This window comes from Nannobrachium achirus, assembly GCF_963921795.1.
Source record: "Nannobrachium achirus genome assembly, chromosome: 13".
NCBI lineage: Eukaryota > Metazoa > Chordata > Actinopteri > Myctophiformes > Myctophidae > Nannobrachium > Nannobrachium achirus.
The window spans coordinates 46,500,953-46,521,183 of NC_137833.1; the positions used below are offsets into that span (position 1 = coordinate 46,500,953).

Consider the following 20,231-nt stretch of genomic DNA (forward strand, 5'->3'; position numbering starts at 1 on the left):
ACTGTGTGCGTATCTAAACATTTTGGGGAAGCAGACATTTAGCTACTTCTTACCTCCAGGTATGGCTTCATCAGCTCATAGGTACTAGACATGCTGGCCTCGTCCACACAGGGAGCCATGGCGATGATCAGGTCCATGACTGACAGGCTGAGAGGAGAGGCAACGCATGGAAATGAGAACGCAGGTTAAAATCGAAATCCCCAAATCATTGATAGATTGCTGATGTACATACAGTACCAAAGCCTGATCTATAAACTTCCCACGGTGGTGTCAGAAAACCAGAACATAACAGATCTACACAAGCACAACGAGTTGGACGTGGCACTTTGCGATGAGTTTGTGAGCTTGTAAGTCTGTGATAGACTCCTACCGTGTGAACTCGGTGCTTCCTGGAGAGACCAGTCTCTCTGTAGCCTTCTGCAGGAAGGTGCAGGTCATCTGAGGAGAGGAGAGGGATCATCATGTATTCATTTGAGCACTGTTCCCATCCATTAGAACCCATTTAGAACGGGTACACATTATTGTGTATCAATATTTTACGCTTTAACTATTGAAAAATAGCAGATATACAAGCTCACAGCGCGGCACCGAGTGCCGCGCTGCGACCTTGTAGATCTGCTATTTTTGAAAAATCATGAACATTTGAATTTTGCCGCGCTGCGACCTTGTAGATCTGCTATTTTTGAAAAATCATGAACATTTGAATTTTGACCCGATTCTATAAGTGTCTTTTGAATCCTTATTCTAAGGTTTTTGGAAAAAACCCTATGTTTCTATATGTCAGCAATCTGGCTATAGCCATCGTCAAAGAAAAAGGTCCTTTTCACATAACTGGAGCTCAGTTAGTCTGTTTTTGAGAGACAACTATATGTGTGTGTGTGTGTGTGTGTGTGTGTGTGTGTGTGTGTGTGTGTGTGTGTGTGTGTGTGTGTGCGCGCGTTCATAACGGACCTGTGTGTCAGTGATTGTCAGGTAGACTCTAACAGTGTCCAGGACAGCCATCCTGCAGGGGTCAGTAGAGTCTCCTTCGGCAGGCTGCTGGCTGTACACGTTGAACAGGATGGGCAGGAAGTTCTTGGAGAAGCGGGCCACCTCAGCCTTCTCTTCCTCTACAGACAGGAAGCACATTATTCAAGATACCTCTAGTCTCGCATAGCCAGACAACAATTCCACAATCTCCGAATGCTATATATAGTCTGGAACGGCAGCTTCACAATGGCGAGTATCGGAAGTAGCCACTGCTGCACGGAACTGTAGTCCCATTGGAAACATAACAGAAGCACACTCACACAGAGTCATTCGGGTGGCATATTCTTGTTATGCGTGTATAGTTTAAGAAAATATTTAAAAACATCATGGAAGTAACACCAATAACACCAGAGAAAGACAAAATAATACTACCAAAACATTTTGAAAGGAGACATAACGCTTCCAGTAGGAATTGTAGGTTATTGTTACTGCACCAAGGGAGCGGTTGCGTCACATCCGCTCTATCTCGCACTCATCGTTTCTATTTCCGTGCCCCAGACTGTATGCCGGGAGCATTTGCAAATCGCGGAGGTCTGGCCACAGGAGACTAAGATACCTCCAATACCTGCTTCCTGGCAGTGACCGGTTGGCTGTACTTTAACACTGCGGTTTGGACACGTTTGTGTTGTAGTAGGGCTGTCACTTTTCATTCACAATTAGCATTGTGGAACCCGGGGAATTATTAAATCATGTATAAATGATAAACTGATCTATAACAAAGTGGGAGTAGGAACAGACCGATTGTGACGTGTTAAAGCGACGAAACTGGCACATTTATCAGGTGAACAATAGCGCCTGAGCGCTATGTTCCACACACTGGTGATAACAGCGTGTTTTGTGACTTCTGAACACATAGGTGTGAATGTACATGCATGCCTACGTGTGTTGCAGCTCTTGTTGATGATGGTGCGCAGGGCCTGGCAGATGGTGAGTCTCAGGTCTGGCCGTTCGTTGATGGCCACGCCCAGGGTCCGGGCAATGGCTTTGTAGGACTCCAGGACGTCCACGGCCCCGTTGCAGAAACCAGGCAGCATGGTCCAGAACTGACAGGAGACAAGACAGAGAGCCTTGACACTACAGTTCTAAACAGGCCTGAAAATTAAGGCCCGGCCCTCCCTAACTGGGCCGGCCCAGAGGCTCGGCTCGGCCTATCATGAACAATTAGCAATTAACATACGAAAAGTTGTCGTCGTGCGCTTAATGTCCTTAACTCATTCACTGCTAGGCCCGATAGTCCTGAGAATATGCTAATGTCCCTCCCCGCCAGGCCCGATAATCCAGAGAATTTCCCATTTTTTGGACCCCAAGAAATGTAGTAGGCATGATAGAAATCACGAAATTGCATGTTTAACCCTCATAGCAACCCCATTCACACATGGCAGCCATGTTTGTTTACATTTTAAGAAAACATAATGGCTGCTAGTTCATGAATGAATGCCTGAACGGATTTCCATTCGGATTTTTTTGTTTGAAGGCTGTGAGCAATCTGCACACACGTGGTGCATGATCTAGGCATGGACATGACATGATCAGTGCACTATGAATTACATGGAAGTCTATGGAGAGGGAGGCGTCTGGGACTTCGAAGGTATTTTCAAAAGACGGTGTATGAGTTAAAGTCACGCATCCAACAATCTTTGAACTGAGCAGATGGGACCTTCCGTTCCAGAGAAAATGGCCAAAACATCTTGAAAACAGCCAATTTTGCCGGTTTTAGATGGCTGATTTAAATAGAGTTTTGGCCATTATCACACTTTTTTCTTTAATAACACAGACTAGGAATGTCGGACGGTGACAAACTAGATACCCGAGTAAAGTTCACTTTGAGCTGCATCCAACATATCCACTGTCATTTCTGTTGGCCTTATCGTTAAGCCGCTACGGGCAGTTGCAATGTATTTTTGGGGGATAATAGATATTTTTATGAATTATATTTAGACTCCGAGGCTCTGCCCGACTAATTAGCATACATTTTGGGTTCGGAAAGAATCTGAGGACTCTACATCAGTGGTTTTCAACCCTGTTCATATCTAGGACCATTATTTATTCAGCATTTGAGCCACAAACCACCATTTGATGAGATTTAACCTCTCAGACCCAAAGCTTTGAATATTTTGTTGTCGTTGGATAAGATTTTGTCCACAATTCCATTCTGTATTGCTGCTGGTACCACAGGAAAGATTTAATTTAATTCTACATTCTCTAATTGTGTAGACTTCTTGTAAATTAAGAAATACAGATGTTTAACAATAATTTAACTCTTGAGAGTGTAAAATGAAACCAAAATGGACCCGTAAGGATCCACCAACACGGTTCTGTCACTGGATAGCTCACCTGCAGCTGTAAGGTGCGGTAGACTTTGGCCTCCAGCTTCTGCCCTGCTTCTTCCAATGCTTCAGCTACAATACAAATCAAGAAAGACATTTTGAGTCTGACCGATGCCACAGTTTTAGGTAGGTCTGCTGTTTCTAGCAGACTGGCAGCATAGGCACCAATATGATAAATATATTTGAGCTCCGCCAGCTGCTCCAACAAGTGACCCTGTGTGTATGTCTGTAAGTCCATATGTTCGTACTGTATGCGCACGGCCTCAACCGCTACAATACCACTCTGTGACCTACCTTCAAGTGGCGCTGTTGAGCAGCTTAAGGAAATTAAATCATTAAAGGCACAGCTCATTTCACACTGGGTGAGATTTCTTTGTTCATTAGACCAATTCGAAAATCGGGACACATTGGCTGCATCAATTAAAGCTATACTGTGTAAGTTGCTCAACTAGTGGTCAGTAGCAGTAGAGCAAACCGCGGTCGCGTCTGCTTTTTTCGTCCGTTTTTCGCCGCGGACCGGGCATTCAGACCACCGCGTCCGCCTCGCCTCGCCGAGACCTATCCATAGAGGTCTTTCGTGTCCCTCTACGAGCCTCGGTTGGGGAGTTACATGCTAGACTCCTAGCCCAGTGTAAACACTGCAGTGTACTTCCTGAAGAGCTCAGCAGTGTATGATCTGGGCTTTGATTGGCCGGTAGGGAGACACGTGTACAGACTGATGCATATGACATAATTTTGCCGGGAAAAACAGCCCCGGTCACGGCCACCAGGGCTCAGTAGAACACATATAAAGAAAAGGCTTTGGGAGCTGAAATTAACAGAGTGGGGGTTCTAAAACTTTAGCGATTTAATAGTTAGGACAATTTTAAGATATGTTTTATAAAAAAAGTTACATAGTATAACTTTAAGTCATAATGGCCCTTATATATATATACCCTACCAGTCAAAAGCTGTGTCAAACCAAACCAATTAAACAATTATCATATACAAGAGAACCCACCCCATTTCCAAATGGTCAGTGGATGAGACGAGGCATGGTTGTTTTACTTGTTTACCTTTCTGCTTCAGGGCGGCGGCCAGAGGCATGAAATAGGAAATAAAGAAGGCGAGGCGGGTCTTCTTCACGTGGTCTCGTATGACCGGGACCAGCCAGCTGCGTGGAAACTCCATATCATCCCTGAAGAACAACAGTACAGAAGAACAGTCAAACCGAGTGAGTGTCAGGGGTTGACACTAAGGTCTCAGAGGCACTTGCCCGTTGGGCAAGTACAGGTCAAGTTCTACTTGCCCAAAGGTCATGCTCACTTGTCACGAAAAGTAAGAAAAGGTAAATAGTCCATTATGAAATGATAAGCAAAATGTGTGCTTGTAGAACTAATTAATCGATAACGGCAGAGTGGTCACTTTGAAAAAAACAGAAGTGCAACTGCTATAAAAAGGTAGCATTGTTATTCATAAACAGACAATATTTAATTAAGACAGAATGCAACCTGAAAGCAAACTCCACTTGCCCGAACATTTTAGTTATTACCACAAGCAGACGGGCAAACGTCCCTACTGTGTGTGTGTCTTAAGCTGGTTGCACACTGCTGCGTTTTTCGGGCCGAATATCGGAGTGAATTTCGGAGCACGCAAATAAAAGAATCAACCTCACGTTTGCACACTGCTGCCCGTTTCGCGCACCACTCTGTCCCTTGCTCTCTCTATCTCTCTCTCTCTCCTTGCCCTGAAAAACGCATTTCGTAACGAAAAACGCAGCAGTGTGCAACCACCTTAAGTCTTTACTTACTCGCATCCGGTGATGTTGAGCGGTACTGCTCCCAGAACTATTTCGGGCCCCATGGCCTCCACCGCACCTCCCACGGCTAAATCCAGCTCACCGGCGAAGGGGAAGTGAGGAGTGGCCCTCAGGTCTGACAGGGACTGCAGAGACTGAAGGGGACATGGAGGACACATCAACAGTCTATATCAGTGACTGATGGACACATCAACATTCTATATCAGTGACTGATGGACACATCAACAGTCTATATCAGTGACTGATGGACACATCAACAGTCTATATCAGTGACTGATGGACACATGGAGGACACATCAACAGTCTATATAGACGGAACCCGGGAGCAGGTTGGGTTAGCGCCCCAGCCTGTGTCTTACGTGAGGAAGAAGCCCAACAAACCCACGGTTAGGCCTTTAGGAGGGCCATTCAAGCCGCAAGCGGAGCCTGCAGCACCGCCGTTGGGCGAGGTGGAGCCTGCAGTACCATTGCGGTTCAAAAATTCACCACTCGTGAGTGAAATGTCTGGGGCTAAAGTCTGGTGCAACGCACAGGTCCTGGAACTGGTGAGAGCAGGAGTGGACATGGTGAGACGTAGGAGGGGCCCGGACAGGAGTAAATCCACAGAGCCTAGTCCTTCCAAGCGCCAGACTTCTTTCCCTAGTCTTGGCAGAGTAGTTCTGGAGTGGTGGAGTGAATGGTCCTGTCTTTCCCTAGTGGGACTGATCGTGGGTAGCTACTGGGACGTAGGTCGGGACTTGATCAACCCCGGCTGGGTCACCCAGGTGAGGGGTATGATGTTGCGAGACCCGAAACCCTGATGAGCTTGGGCTACATCACTGAGGATACGTCCCAGGTGCATCCATGCGATGTTTTTTCGTTATATATCAGTGACAGTGACTATAAAGCCTGATGTGGACACGGAGGACGCATTTTTAAAAATATATATATATTTCAAGGACCATTTGTTTTTTTTGACCGTAAGGTCGCAAGTTAATATGAAAAGCTCCACCGGCCGGCCGGCCGTCTGTCACGTTAAGTCACACTTTTGCTAATGATGCCAAACTTTGCACACGTACTCCTTAGATGGCAAATCAGTGTTACCTTGGTCATGACAGGGTGCGCTTGCTTTCCTGCAGCTCGGTAGAAGCAACCCAGCACCTGCAGCACGAAGGGCCAGGAGGCGTGGAAACGATAGGACAGACCCTCCTCCACGATACTGGAAAAACACAGACACCCCATTACAGCAACAGTCATCCATGTGGAACTCATGAAATACTATTTTCTATAGAGCTGCGGAGCTCACCTGAACATTTTGCAGACGTATGCTGGGTTTCCGGTGGAAGAGGCGGCGCTGACCGGGCCGATCTCTTCCATGCGAGGAGCCACGCACTCATTCAACAGAGCCTGGACACACAACATTAGTAGAAATTAAACCAACAGTCTTCAACAGGGGGTCCTCAGACTTACTACAGAGGGGTCCTCCAAATCTTTGTGATGTTTTATATTAACCACTTGAACCCTAGCGTATATATTCGGAAAACTTTAGCCAAAAATAGCAGGTCTACAAGCTCACAACGCCTCGCAGCGCGAGGCGTTGTGAGCTTGTAGAGGTTTGGTGTAACACATCCCTACCTGCCCTTTTGTTTTCAACGTCAAAACCCCTGGCCTCCATCTCTAACAATTCTTTGGTTAAAAAATCTGTAAAAATCTGGTATCAAATAAGGAAGGCATTTAATCTACCCAAAATATCGTTTTTTACGTCTATACATTATAATCATGTTTTCCCCCCTTCACTACTTAAAAATAACTTCACACTCTGGGAGAGTAAAGGCATTCTTACTTTATCTAACCTATATAACGATAATGTTTTTGCCTCATTTGCTTAACTACAGGGATCATACACACTCCCAGCCTCTAATTTGTTTCATTACCTACAAGTTAGAGACTACACACGCAGAAATATACAACATTTTGAATCCACTTTACCTCCCTCACACATTCTTTATACAATTATGAATCAACCGCCCGATTCCAGGAGCCTTGTCTCACAATTAGTAGACTTTTTCACGTCGTATGAAACTCCCCCTACACTGCATTTGAAAGAGGCCTGGGAATCAGATCTTGCTATAACAATTGATGATGAAGTATGGGAATCGTATCTGAAAGATATACACAGTTGCTCCATAAACTCCAGACACCAACTGATTCAATTCAAGATAATCCACAGGCTGCATTACTCTTGCACTAAGTTACACTCATTCTACCTCTCTGTTTCCCCTTTATGCTCTAAATGTAACTCAGCAGAGGGCTCTCTGGGACATCTCTTCTGGGCATGTCCCAAATTAACAAAATTCTGGAGTGACATTTTTACATTTTTCTCAGATGTGTTTGACTGTGTCATCGCCCCAGACCCCTGTTGTGCTGTTCTGGGTGGATTCCAAGAGTTAGCATTTCTGTCTCCTTATCAACGTAAGGCTATAAAATATGGCATGGTTATTGCCAAAAGGAATATTCTGACCCTCTGGAAAGGAGTGGAGGTGCCCTCTTTTAAAACATGGCTGGCAGAAATGACCAACTTGTTGCAGATGGAAAAGATAAGACAGTGTTTGTGAAAATGTGGCAACCATTTCTCGTTCACTTTTCTAAAACATCCTGAGGGTTGTACAGGAGCTTTAAGACTTTCCCCCCCCCCCCTCTCTCAATTTATTGTACAGATTTGTTATATTTGTCTTATTTACTTTTTCCTTCTTTTGTAATATATTATGTTTGATGTCCTTCCTTTTTTTAACTTAACAGGGCGGGTGGGAGGGTATGTCCTATATGTGTGTGATTGTATTGTATTGTATGTCTTGTCTTTAAACTTGAAAATGTATAAATAAAATTGTAAAAAAAAAAGAAAAGTGTATTAAGTATTATTTACAGTTCAAGTGGTTAAATATCTGAAAACACAAATCGACATGAATCCAAAATACACTGATGATTGTGCTGTCAAACGATGAAACCATATGTAATCTATGAAAGGTTTGTGGGGTCCCTGCTTCATCTCTCTCTCAACTCAGGGGTCCTTGCCCGGAAAACTTTGAAGACACCTGAATTAAACTATGGAGATATATTGTATGTTGGTTACTTGGTATGTTATTTATGACATATTCTGCTTGCTTTACCACAAATGTTAAGAAAGTTATTTAGATAACATGTTGTTTAGACAGAAGCTAGGTTTGATGTACTAGTTACTCCGTAGCACTAAATTGTTTCTTTGCAATCTATTTACGTGACAATTTATCCAGTTTCTTGTCGACTTGGATACATGCCATTTACTCCATTTACTACTATGGTAATCTGCTAAAGTCCTTCTGTAATGAACAGACGTGTTGAGGTGTAAGGACCGCCACTTTACCTTGAGTGTGTTGGCAGCAGCAGAGACCACCTGTGTGTGAGTGGACAGGAAGCAGACCATGGCCTTGGAGAACAAACGAGGGAGGTGGGCCAAACTTAGAGAACTCTGGAGACTGCAGGGAGAGACGGGGAAACAACGGTCAACACATTTGCCAGAGGGGGAAAAGAAAACGATCGCAAATGTTATTTAGCGACATTGCTCTGTAGAAGCTATTATTACCTTGCCAGGTGGACATGGGCTTTCTCCATGACAGCCAGCCAGGCCAGTATGGGCTGCAGGTCATTCTCACTGGGCAGGTAGTCATACAGGGCCTGGGAGACATTTCCACGACATGCACTTTTTTCATAAAACTACTTTTACATAAAACACTCCTGTGTTTCTGCAAATCAATAAACTGAATGTCACTTCATGGTGCATTCTCTCACCGTGATGATCTGTGCGTTGAGTTCAGGTGACAGAGAGACGGAGCCTGGTTTCCCACTGAAGAGTCTGTGGAAAGCCTGCATGGCGCTAGCCGTCACCAGCTACACACAAGACACAGGGAGAGTATGTGAGGAATATAAACATGATGTACCTGTCCTGAGTGTACAACTGATAAATGTTTTTTGTCTCCGAAATGTATCTAACAGCTTATTAGTTAATACACATAATAAATATGTTCTGCATTTTGTTGACAATGTAATTTGGTAAATAAAATGGGGTTGTCATTTGGTTATTTTAAACACAATCAGGGAGGTGCAATAGAGTAGTTTCAGACTAGTTTATCTGAGAGAGCATGAGAAAGGGAAAATGAACGGTTGCGTTGCACTTTGCGAAACGGTGATCAAATTCAACAGCATCGCAAGCAAAATCACCCATGCATCCTATCTCACAGTGCGTCACTTCATGCAGAGCTGCAAGCATTTTTTAAAAATCTTGACATCTTTGTAGAATCAGGTAACTGATGGTTAAACTATCATCCCTGCAAAACACAAGGGGAGAAGCGCACACCTAAGTTGGTGAGGTGCTGACCACGCAGGTGAATACTAGTTAAGAAAGGAAGAGGGCGCACAACTCTTCAGCCACGATGCAAAACTTTTATTTTAAACCAACGTTTCGACTATGTCAGTCTTCTTCAGGGTTTACCGGTTAAACTCTCACCCCTACTTTGAATGCTTTAGTGTACTCACCACATGGCTGAGTGTCATCACTCGGAGCAGAGTCTCGCAGCAGGACTTGACCGCCGGCAGAGGAAACGTAAGCATCAGCTCCTTTAGAAGACCCAGCACGTGTAGTATGGTGGTGTCCTCTTTACTGCCTGAACACAAACAAACACACCATACAAATGAATACTTGAATACAACTCTCAGGGTTCCCACCCATTTTTACCGTTTAATTTCCACAACTTTTCCAAAACTTTTCCAGAATATTGAACCCAATTTCCAGGACTATATAACAATAATTCGGCTCATTAACAAGTCGCTTACTCCTATGCGCAATGCCCAAAGACAGGTAGTGTATGCCAGTGGTTCTCAACCTTTTCAGGCCGTGACCCCCGAAATAATCATGTTTTAACTGGGGACCCCAGCACCCTGACGAGCATTAAGAGTTGAGGAATTTTGAACACAATAGGTTCTATTGTGAAAATAGACGATCTACATGCTCACAACGCCTCGCAACGCGAGGCGTTGTGAGCACGTAGATCTGCTATTTTCACAATTTCTGCCTCTAATATTTGACAATTTGGCCAATGTAAAATTTGTCATTTCAGAGTTATTAACAAAATCAATAACCAAAGACAATGCATAGCTATTTTTTCCAGGACCTTCCAGGACCCTTGATCAATTCCAAAACTTTACCAGTACTGGAAAAATATTTTTCAAATTTCAAAATATTTCCAGGAATTTCATGACCGTGGGAACCCTGAACTCTGATGATCACATCAAACATCTCCAAAATAACTGTGCCAGTCGTAAAAAAAACTCTCACCCCCGGCCTGCTCCATTTCTTTGATGCAGAACTTGGCGGTGGCCATAGCAGCTGGGTGATGGGAGGGGGCGTTCTCTCTGAACAGGAAGTCACTACCCCTGAGGACTGTGCACACACCCACCTGCGCTGCTTTACGCACCTGGACAGGATGAAATTAAACAGTGAAAAACGATGCACAAGTTTCACCATCGCCTTTTTGGTAGAACTTGAAAAGCCACAGTGACAATCACACATTCACACAGTCTTGCATAAAAAGCAAGATCCCCAGGTGTCTGGTGACACCTAAATTCAATGCAGTAGCTAAAACTGGGTGGAAACCAATTAAAAAATTAACGCCATTGTACAACCAATGCAAAGACTTTGGTGTAGTCCTAAGCGTAGGATTGTTTGTTAGCACCCATTCTCTGCGCTGACCTCGTCTCTGCATTGAATTTAGTTGTCATCAGACAGGCCCGGCCCGCCATAGATCTCTGATCGTCTGGCTGTGCGAGACTACAGGCACACAAGATACTAGACTGGGCTTTTAGAAGGAGTAACAGGAGACGAACCTTGGGCTTGCTGTGCACTGTGAAACTGAGCAGCCCATGGAAAGCCTGCAGAGTGGAGGGGTACGTCCACACCGACGCGTCCTGCTTCCTCAGCAGAGTGGCCAGACAGGACACAATCTGAAAAGGCACATACGTTAATAAAACACACATTGTTTTGTTGCACAGAACTTAACTCCTAAACCCTACTTTTTTTCATTGACCGGCGTCCCCTAGGGGTCAATAATTGGCCCCATCCTTTTTTTACCATCCCAAATCTCCGCCGAGCCACCAGCTCTCAACGCGTCACTTTGTCATGTGTTGTGATCTTGCATATTGGCCATTTTCTCCAAATGTTCGGCTATTACAAGTATGGCATGCACAGAATAGAGTCCCTAGGTTGTGCTAAGTGCTGAACCAGATAATAACACTATACGGTACATATTTGACTGTGAGGCAACAGACAGAGAGACACAAACATCCACTAACCCATCAACAGACAGAGACACACAAACATCCACTCACCCTTCAACAGAGACACACAGACATCCACTCACCCTTCAACAGAGACACACAGACATCCACTCACCCTTCAACAGAGACACACAGACATCCACTCACCCTTCAACAGAGACACACAGACATCCACTCACCCATCGGAGGGCAGGAGCAGCGTCAGAACTGGCCTGCTTCGACATGACGTCCATCAGAGCTTTAGCGGTGTCTGAGAACTTAGAGATGAGAACTGGAGCTGGGACCCTGGAAGGCACAATTCATACACGTGCAACGATAAATATATAGTTATATTGTCTCTGTCGGGAGGAAAACTCCCAGTCTCCCATGTCCAAAACTGTTAATTTTCAGGATTCAAATTTGAGAGTAGCAAAGGTAGCAGTTCGACAAGATTAGCTTCACGCCAGGGTTCTATGAGTGGGACCCCAGCAAAGTAACAGATTGTTATGAAACAAATGGACCCATACCGTTCTGTAACTCTTGAGACCACAGAAATTGAACATTTGGTTCCATTTTCCAGCACTTTACAGTGTAGATTGGAACCAGTCTAATGGGGTTATGTGGGGTAACAGGTCCTTGAAAACTAGAAATATATATATATAAATCACACCCAATGTGAAGTGAGCGGTGGTCGTGCTTGCATAACATCTTCAATTGGTAATTGGTGATGTAATACAGGCTACACACTGCTATGGCAAAACGCTGAGGAAAACACATTGCTATGGCAAAACACTGAGGAAAAAGACTAGGATATAAGTCTAGGATGTAATTGGTGGTGATGTAATATGGCTACACACACACACATATTGCTATGGCAAAACGCTGAGGAAAACACATTGCTATGGCAAAACGCTGAGGAAAAGTGGCTACAGGCACACGCACAGCCACTCTATGGAGCGGTTTACCACCGCTCAAAAAAAGGATGAGAACCACTGCACTAACCGTTTCATAGCGAGGTTAAGCAGGTACGCCACAGCGGCCTGTGACTCCCCGGTATCCACAGCCTCCAGGGTGGTCATCTGGAAAAGAGCCCCAACACACATTCAGCCACACAGCACACAGTTGGTTTGAACTGGGCACACGTCACATTCGACAATGTCACACAACAACATAATGCCAGCACTCACCAGAGCAGCAAAGTACTCTGTCTCGGTCTCTTTCCCTCCCTGAGCACGGATCACTTCAGTGACGGCTGCCAACACGGCACAGATCTGTGGAACACATCAAGGAGCACATGACCTGAGAGGTTTCCCACCGCGGATAATAGACTTTCAACAACGCAAAACTACCTTTGGTTTGGTGAGTACTAGTGAAGTAGTTTCGTTTATTTTGACTGAAGTTGAGCCGTCGTAAAGGCTAAGAAATCCTGGTCTAGTCTCGTACGGCCATGGCTACACGGAACTGGATATTTCTGAAGCTAGACATTTTTTTGTGCTGTTGGGGCTTGCAGCCACATGAAGCTGGATATTTCGCCTGCGAAGCTGCATATTTTTGAAACCGGATAAATAAGTGGAGAGATTGAAAAATATCCGATTCACTGGATCCGTGTAGACAGGGAACCCGGATATCTCTGAAGACTTTACTGTGTGCGTGCTTGTTAGACCTAGATATCTTTGTCGTGTGGACCTAGATATTTGTCTATGTGGATATCTGAAAAACCGGGATATATGAAATATCCAGCTCCGTGTGGACCTAGATATTTTTCTATGTGGATATCTGAAAAACCTGGATATATGAAATATCCAGCTCCGTGTAGCCATGGCCTCCATGGCTCAAGTTCTGGATATTTGGATATTTCGGCTGCGAAGCTGGATATTTTTTAAACCGGATAAATAAGTGGAGAGATTGAAAAATATCCGATTCACTGGATCCGTGTAGACAGGGAACCCGGATATCTCTGAAGACTTTACTGTGTGCGTGCTTGTTAGACCTAGATATCTTTGTCGTGTGGACCTAGATATTTTTCTATGTGGATATCTGAAAAACCGGGATATATGAAATATCCAGCTCCGTGTGGACCTAGATATTTTTCTATGTGGATATCTGAAAAACCTGGATATATGAAATATCCAGCTCCGTGTAGCCATGGCCTCCATGGCTCAAGTTCTGGATATTTGGATATTTCGGCTGCGAAGCTGGATATTTTTTAAACCGGATAAGTAAGTGGAGAGATTGAAAAATATCCGATTCACTGGATCCGTGTAGACAGGGAACCCGGATATCTCTGAAGACTTTACTGTGTGCGTGCTTGTTAGACCTAGATATCTTTGTCGTGTGGACCTAGATATTTTTCTATGTGGATATCTGAAAAACCGGGATATATGAAATATCCAGCTCCGTGTGGACCTAGATATTTTTCTATGTGGATATCTGAAAAACCTGGATATATGAAATATCCAGCTCCGTGTAGCCATGGCCTCCATGGCTCAAGTTCTGGATATTTGGATATTTCGGCTGCGAAGCTGGATATTTTTTAAACCGGATAAATAAGTGGAGAGATTGAAAAATATCCGATTCACTGGATCCGTGTAGACAGGGAACCCGGATATCTCTGAAGACTTTACTGTGTGCGTGCTTGTTAGACCTAGATATCTTTGTCGTGTGGACCTAGATATTTTTCTATGTGGATATCTGAAAAACCGGGATATATGAAATATCCAGCTCCGTGTGGACCTAGATATTTTTCTACGTGGATATCTGAAAAACCTGGATATATGAAATATCCAGCTCCGTGTAGCCATGGTAGCCAGCAGTCAGTCAGAGCGTCAGTGCAGCTGACACTCTAGACCAGAGCTAAAGTGGTTAATCGAAATTGAGCTGGCTCCATATGAAGACGTAAAACCCACCTCTTTGTGAGCGGCGGAGTTGGACTCCCAGTAGCGCTGCACCTTCCTGAAGGTGACGTTGGTGCAGTCTGACAGGCCACTGAGGAAGGTGCCGGAGGTCCTCTGTGAGAGCGCCAGCTCCTCTGGGTCCTCGTCCATACAGGCATCTCCGCGGCCACCCCGCTCCAGGGGTCCTGGTGCCTGCAGGTCGTTGTGCAGCTTGAGAGCGTCAACCGTCAGGTCACTCTTTCCTACGGACAGAGACAAGAGACAGGCTAGTGGGAACTGGGAAGACACCCAAAATAATATAGAGCAGGGGTTTTAAAACTATTTTGACTCAGGGCACCCCTGTAAATAACTTTTTCATCCACGGCACCCCTGAATTACACTGTTCATTTTTAGAATCTTACATCCTATTGGAGAAATATCCGTTTCCATCAGAACTGACAGAAAATAACGTTATACTTGACGTTTAACCACTTGAACCCCAGCATGGCTATTCTGGGGGGGAAGGTTGACCAAAAATAGCCGATCTACAAGCTCACAACGTGATGCGTTGTGGGCTTGTAGATAGGGCTGTCACAATTATTACATAATCGTCTAATCGTGATTATTTGACATAATCGTGATTATTTTTCACAATCGTCATAATCGTTTCCATGTAAAAAATAGTGGAAATAGCAGATCTACAAGCTCACAACGCGTCGACGCGTTGTGAGCTTGTAGATTGGCTATTTCCACTATCAATGTTCTTTTTTAAGTCAAATATGTCAGTAATTTCTTTGTATATTTAGGTTATGTGTCATATCTACCATGTGCAACTTCAAAGCCTAAAAGCCAAACAGAAATGTAATTGTCAACGACAAAAACACAATTAAATCGTTAATCGCAATTATTTGAGTGACAATTAATCGTAATGTAAAATGTCATAATCGTGACAGCCCTACTTGTAGATCTGCTATTTTTGGTGAAGAGAGTTGTTGTCGTAGATGGAAAAATAACTCATCAAGTACAGTGCAAATCAGGTCTGTTTTACTAAGAATAATAAAGTGATATTGATGAATTCCAAATATTATCAAATTATCTCGCAGCACCCCTGGACTGGCATTGCGGCACCCTAGGGTGCCTCGTCACCCACTTTGAAAACCCCTGATATAGAGGAGGTATAGGATTGACTTTCAAAATAGTCAATGCAAATCTGCCCTGAATCCCCTTACTACCTAGCCTGACACTCAGCCTGAATTGACATTTCGTTTCACTTAAAACAAAAAAAATTAAAGGGGTGTGGCTAGCGATTCAGGGTCTGGAACTAGGCTACTCACTACCCGCTTATCTGATCAAACATCTCCAAAATGTTAGCGACACCCACAGCACCTAGCCGCAAATTGCAACACTAGATTTTTTTTTATAATCGGATGAATCTAGGGTTGCAATACCTCCCATAGGCAGCCAATGCATCAAAACAGTTTTTTGCTATCTGATTGTATTAAACGACTTCAAACTCACCAATATTGCGGCTCTATGGAAAGCTTGGAATTTACTCTTTCTATCTGCAAGGTGTTTGTTTCAGAAAAATCCAACGTAGAATTGTTATGATTTATTTTCTGTCAAGAAATCCGAGCAGACGTGGTTTATTTTCTAAGTGTTGAACTTCGGAAGCGCTCGTCTTCTATAACGCCATGTCCCGCTGCCTCCTGCATAATGTGACATTTAGAACCAGGTGGTCACAGGACCGTTGAGGGATTTTCCACGAGCGCTTCCAAACTCCATGACTTTGAAAAAAATATCACCTGAACCAAATGTCTTGGATAGAAAGTAACTCATAACATGTCTACTGTGGATTTTTCTGAAACAAACACTTTGCAGATAGAAAGAGTAAATTCCAAGCTTTCCATAGAGCCCCAATATTGGTGAGTTTGACATCGTTTAATACAATCAGATAGCAAAAAACTGTTTTGATGCATTGGCTGCCTATGGGAGGTATTGCAACCCTAGATTCATCCGATTATAAAAAAAATCTAGTGTTGCAATTTGCGGCTACACAGCACCAGAGGGAGTGCACACAACAATCTGATAATACAAACCCATAAGACAAATATGGGTAAATTCTCCTTCCACAACACAGCCACCCAGGTGTGGAATTCCTTGACAACTTCCCTTAAAACATGTAGCTCGCTGGCCTCCTTCAAAACTGCCAGAGCTTCTGAATTATTCGCATAGAGCATGAAGCTGTATGTAAACATTATTTAACTGAAGGCTAGGAATATAACATAAATCCTAGTGGGAGTGACTGGGAGTAACAAGATCCTATAGGTTGTAGGCACTCTCTGAGGCAGTCAGACAGACAACATGAATGTCTATGATTGATCAATATATGTATTCATTTAGACAGCTAAATGTTCATAGACATTCATCATTCACATCATGGCAAACTATAGATATTATATGAGATATGACAAGTTGTGGTACATGTTGTGGTTCATCCACTCTCTGATACACATAAACATCAACTCATAATATACACAACGTCACATACAGGACAACTCGTGCGTAATGTGCAACTTCAACACCAACACCAAAACCACACAGCAGCAAACTTCTGACAACTGTATGTGAATTTTAACCATTGCATTTTGGAGTGTTAAATCTAACATTAAGCATCAGGCAGCTGAACAGCTAAGCTAATGGTAAGGTTAGCCCAGAGACCCACGTGTGATCAGCAGGAATAGAAGGCAGGCTGTCTCTTACCAGTCGGCCGGCTGAAATAGCGACTTTTTGCGGCCTCTCGAAAGCGGCTCGTCTGCGGGTTGGAGTCGCTGCTGTGTCCTTTCCTCCATCGCTTCAGCTTGGACGACGTCCCAGATTTTAGTTTCCCCGATTTGACCATTTTGTTGAATAAGTTGAGGAAAAACAATCCCCGTTCTTCTCTCTCAACTCTGTTGCACCGCTGGCTCTGTCGCTCATGGGATGACGTCACGGTCAGACTCACGTGTCTGTCTGGTCCTAACCAGAGCGATATATAAGAGAGTGGCGTCACGCTTTGAACTCGCCGCAGACCGGAAGTGGCGTCGCATGGAGCCTGTTCTCATTCTTATCGAGCCTCTGCTGCTCTCCTGCCCGTCCGCCCCCACTATAGCCGAGGTATTTTCACTCGCTCGTAAGTAGACTAAATCACGTCTTTTTCACCATGTTAACGAATTCACGGGCCCCTCCAAGGTAGATGACATTATTAAAAGGGTGAAAAAGACGTGATTTAGTCTACTTACCAGCGAGTGAAAATGCCTTGGTTATAATGGGGGCGGACGGGCTGAAGAGCAGCAGAGGCTAGCTAGGAATGAGAACAGGCTCCATGTGTGCGCATGCGTAAGCTTCCCACCATAGAGTAAATAGGCTTTCCACGGTTACTATGGGAGTCGACGTAAGTGACGTAACTCTCTCTTCTACAACTCTGGTTAGGACCAGGACCTGGGGGTCCATGGGGCTCCGGGGGTCCTTGGAGGTTGTAGTTTGGCAGGCAAGGAGTGTGTGTGTAAAATCTGGCATGGATCGGGTCAACGGGTGCGGAGATATAAGCAGGGAAAAAGTGTGACGTGTGAGCACATTTGGTCATTTTTTACAACTGGGGGTCCCCCAGGGACCTGGGGGTCCCTGGGGCTCCGGGGGTCCTTGGAGGTTGTAGTTTGGCAGTCAAGGAGTGTGTGTGCAAAATTTGGCATGGATGGGGGCAACGGTTGTGGAGATATGAGCAGGGCAAAAGTGTGACTGACTGACTGACTGACTGACTGACTCAGCCACGGACAGCCGGTGGAGGTTTCTACAGTAAGTAGCTCCCTACGGTTGCAACAAGCAGACAGACTGTGTGAGAGAAAGTGGATTAACCAACACTGCTGCCTGGTGGTCAAAATGAGAATACATCTAAACATGTGCTGCTGTTATAGGTTTCCAGATATCTGTTATCCATTATTGCAACATTAACAGAGATCACACTGATGTGATGCCTCCCCTGCAAACATAATATCCATGTGAAAATATTCTTTTGTGTATTATGAATTTTGTACCAAGCCTTGATATAGGCTACCAACCAAAGTGAGTTCGAAAACATGACCAACAACAAAAGAAACTCCCATACCTACTGTGAGAAATACAACAATGTGCAAACACAGCAGCAAGATGTGTGGACTGTTGCGATAAATGAAGGCTAGAGACTGGAACACAACCACCCAAACCACTGATTGACAATAACATCTAGACCTACTGCACATACAGTATTAAATAAAGCCGCTAGCTTTAAACACATTTTAAATCAGAGTTTTTCTTTTTCTTATACTACCGGTATTTAAATCGTATTGAGAAAAAAATCTGCTATTTGTTCCAAAAGCTTTATACCCTGTATAAAACGACAATGCGACATAGCTCTGTTTACACAATGCTGTACCCCCTCAAACTGTATATACAATGTTCCCCATTTTCAACTGTTTTTATTTTATTTTGACACTTGCTTTGGCAATGTAAGCAACATGTGTTGTACATCCTTTTTTCTTGTTGGTTTGACATTTTTAAACATCTGTATGGGGTCAAACACATTAATGTTGGGGTCCGTGACATAAATCAGAATCACTGCTGTACATCTTTCTGTCTATCAGTCCCTTGCTGCTTGTCCCTTGTTTTGCCTGTCCGTCTGCTTGTCTTTGTTGTACAGTACATGCATCTTACAGCAAGTATTAAAGCTGTTCCTGTTCTCTATTAGAACAGAAATGTATTTTGGAAAACGTTTACATGATTATAGAGAGTGAAGGAGCAAAAACGAGCAATAGAGCTGGCCAATGCCTCTGTCTGAAATCAAACCTGTGAAAATTGTAGATTATTATGCTGAAACCTTCATATGATAACATGCACTTCTCACTTGTGGTAGTAGAGTGAATCATAACTTGATATTTTTATCCAAGAAGTTAATCCTGGAAGATCTTTTTATTCAAATGATTTCATTTGACCCACTAAAATAAGAGCACAGTGATTGCTTCTTCCATAGATTTTACATTATATTAATTATGTTGGGATATTAATGTTAATACATTCACTATGACTCCAATCTCCAAATGAAATGAAAGAGAAAACAAAAATAACTTTGTTTAAACTATATACATTTACAATGTATACATAAACAAAATGTATTCAAAGTTGACTGATTTACATAACATTTGGGGAAAAAAAATATTGAGAACTGAAAATGAAATGTGAAAATTAAAAGTCAAAGCCATCTGTTGACAGGACAATAACTTGCCTTTTGGCTGAGGGAAAACAGCTCTTCCATCTGCTCCTGCAACATGTCCAACAACTGCATTCTGCGCTCACTCTTCCTCAAGCCCATGTCTGCTGACTGCACTGCTCTCCATCTTGCCATCTCCTTGTTCACAAGGGTAGAGAGAAAAGACATTTTGGGTCAGCTAAACACAAAGGACCCCAGAATAGGACATTGATGTAGGGGTGCAACAGTTAATGGAATATTTCACCATGAAACATGTTTGGGGTCATTTTAATAACTACTCTGGGTTTTGTGTGCACCCCAGATAGTGTTTAAGTTGCTTGATTCAATGTTTAGATGTTTGATATTGGATTTTTATCAGACAAGCCCCCTTCCTATAACCCATAATTCAAACTCCATTTTAACCATGTTGGATTCATTGAATAACACACATCTGTGGTTCTGTTGGCAGATATGTCTTTCCAAGTAATTTCTTTGTTTATTTTAATTTTTTCATTTCCCACATAAATTAGATAAAAACAACAACACACAGGTCCCTTAAGTTAGAAACGTTATAAGCCAAGACTCACCCTGAGAGCTTTCCGACCAGCAATGGAACCCATCTT

The 20,231-nt window shown here is 43.6% G+C and overlaps 1 protein-coding gene across 1 annotated transcript in view; it reads right to left on the minus strand.

Moving 5' to 3' along the window:
* The window catches only part of rrp12 (ribosomal RNA processing 12 homolog), a 28,737-nt gene extending 11,428 nt beyond the window's left edge, over positions 1–17,309 (minus strand). Inside the window, exons 1-20 of the mRNA XM_080740466.1 lie at positions 17,112–17,309; positions 14,385–14,614; positions 12,666–12,749; positions 12,481–12,557; positions 11,679–11,784; positions 11,050–11,166; positions 10,502–10,640; positions 9,703–9,830; positions 8,959–9,057; positions 8,753–8,844; positions 8,534–8,645; positions 6,440–6,540; positions 6,238–6,352; positions 5,146–5,288; positions 4,412–4,533; positions 3,364–3,428; positions 1,910–2,072; positions 952–1,109; positions 371–438; positions 54–147 (exon numbers count right to left, since the gene is read on the minus strand). Coding sequence (XP_080596592.1) covers positions 54–147; positions 371–438; positions 952–1,109; positions 1,910–2,072; positions 3,364–3,428; positions 4,412–4,533; positions 5,146–5,288; positions 6,238–6,352; positions 6,440–6,540; positions 8,534–8,645; positions 8,753–8,844; positions 8,959–9,057; positions 9,703–9,830; positions 10,502–10,640; positions 11,050–11,166; positions 11,679–11,784; positions 12,481–12,557; positions 12,666–12,749; positions 14,385–14,614; positions 17,112–17,250 — 2,352 coding nt within the window. The 5' untranslated portion in view covers positions 17,251–17,309. The remainder of the gene's footprint in view (positions 1–53; positions 148–370; positions 439–951; positions 1,110–1,909; positions 2,073–3,363; positions 3,429–4,411; positions 4,534–5,145; positions 5,289–6,237; positions 6,353–6,439; positions 6,541–8,533; positions 8,646–8,752; positions 8,845–8,958; positions 9,058–9,702; positions 9,831–10,501; positions 10,641–11,049; positions 11,167–11,678; positions 11,785–12,480; positions 12,558–12,665; positions 12,750–14,384; positions 14,615–17,111) is intronic.
* Between the last annotated feature and the right edge of the window lie 2,922 nt (positions 17,310–20,231).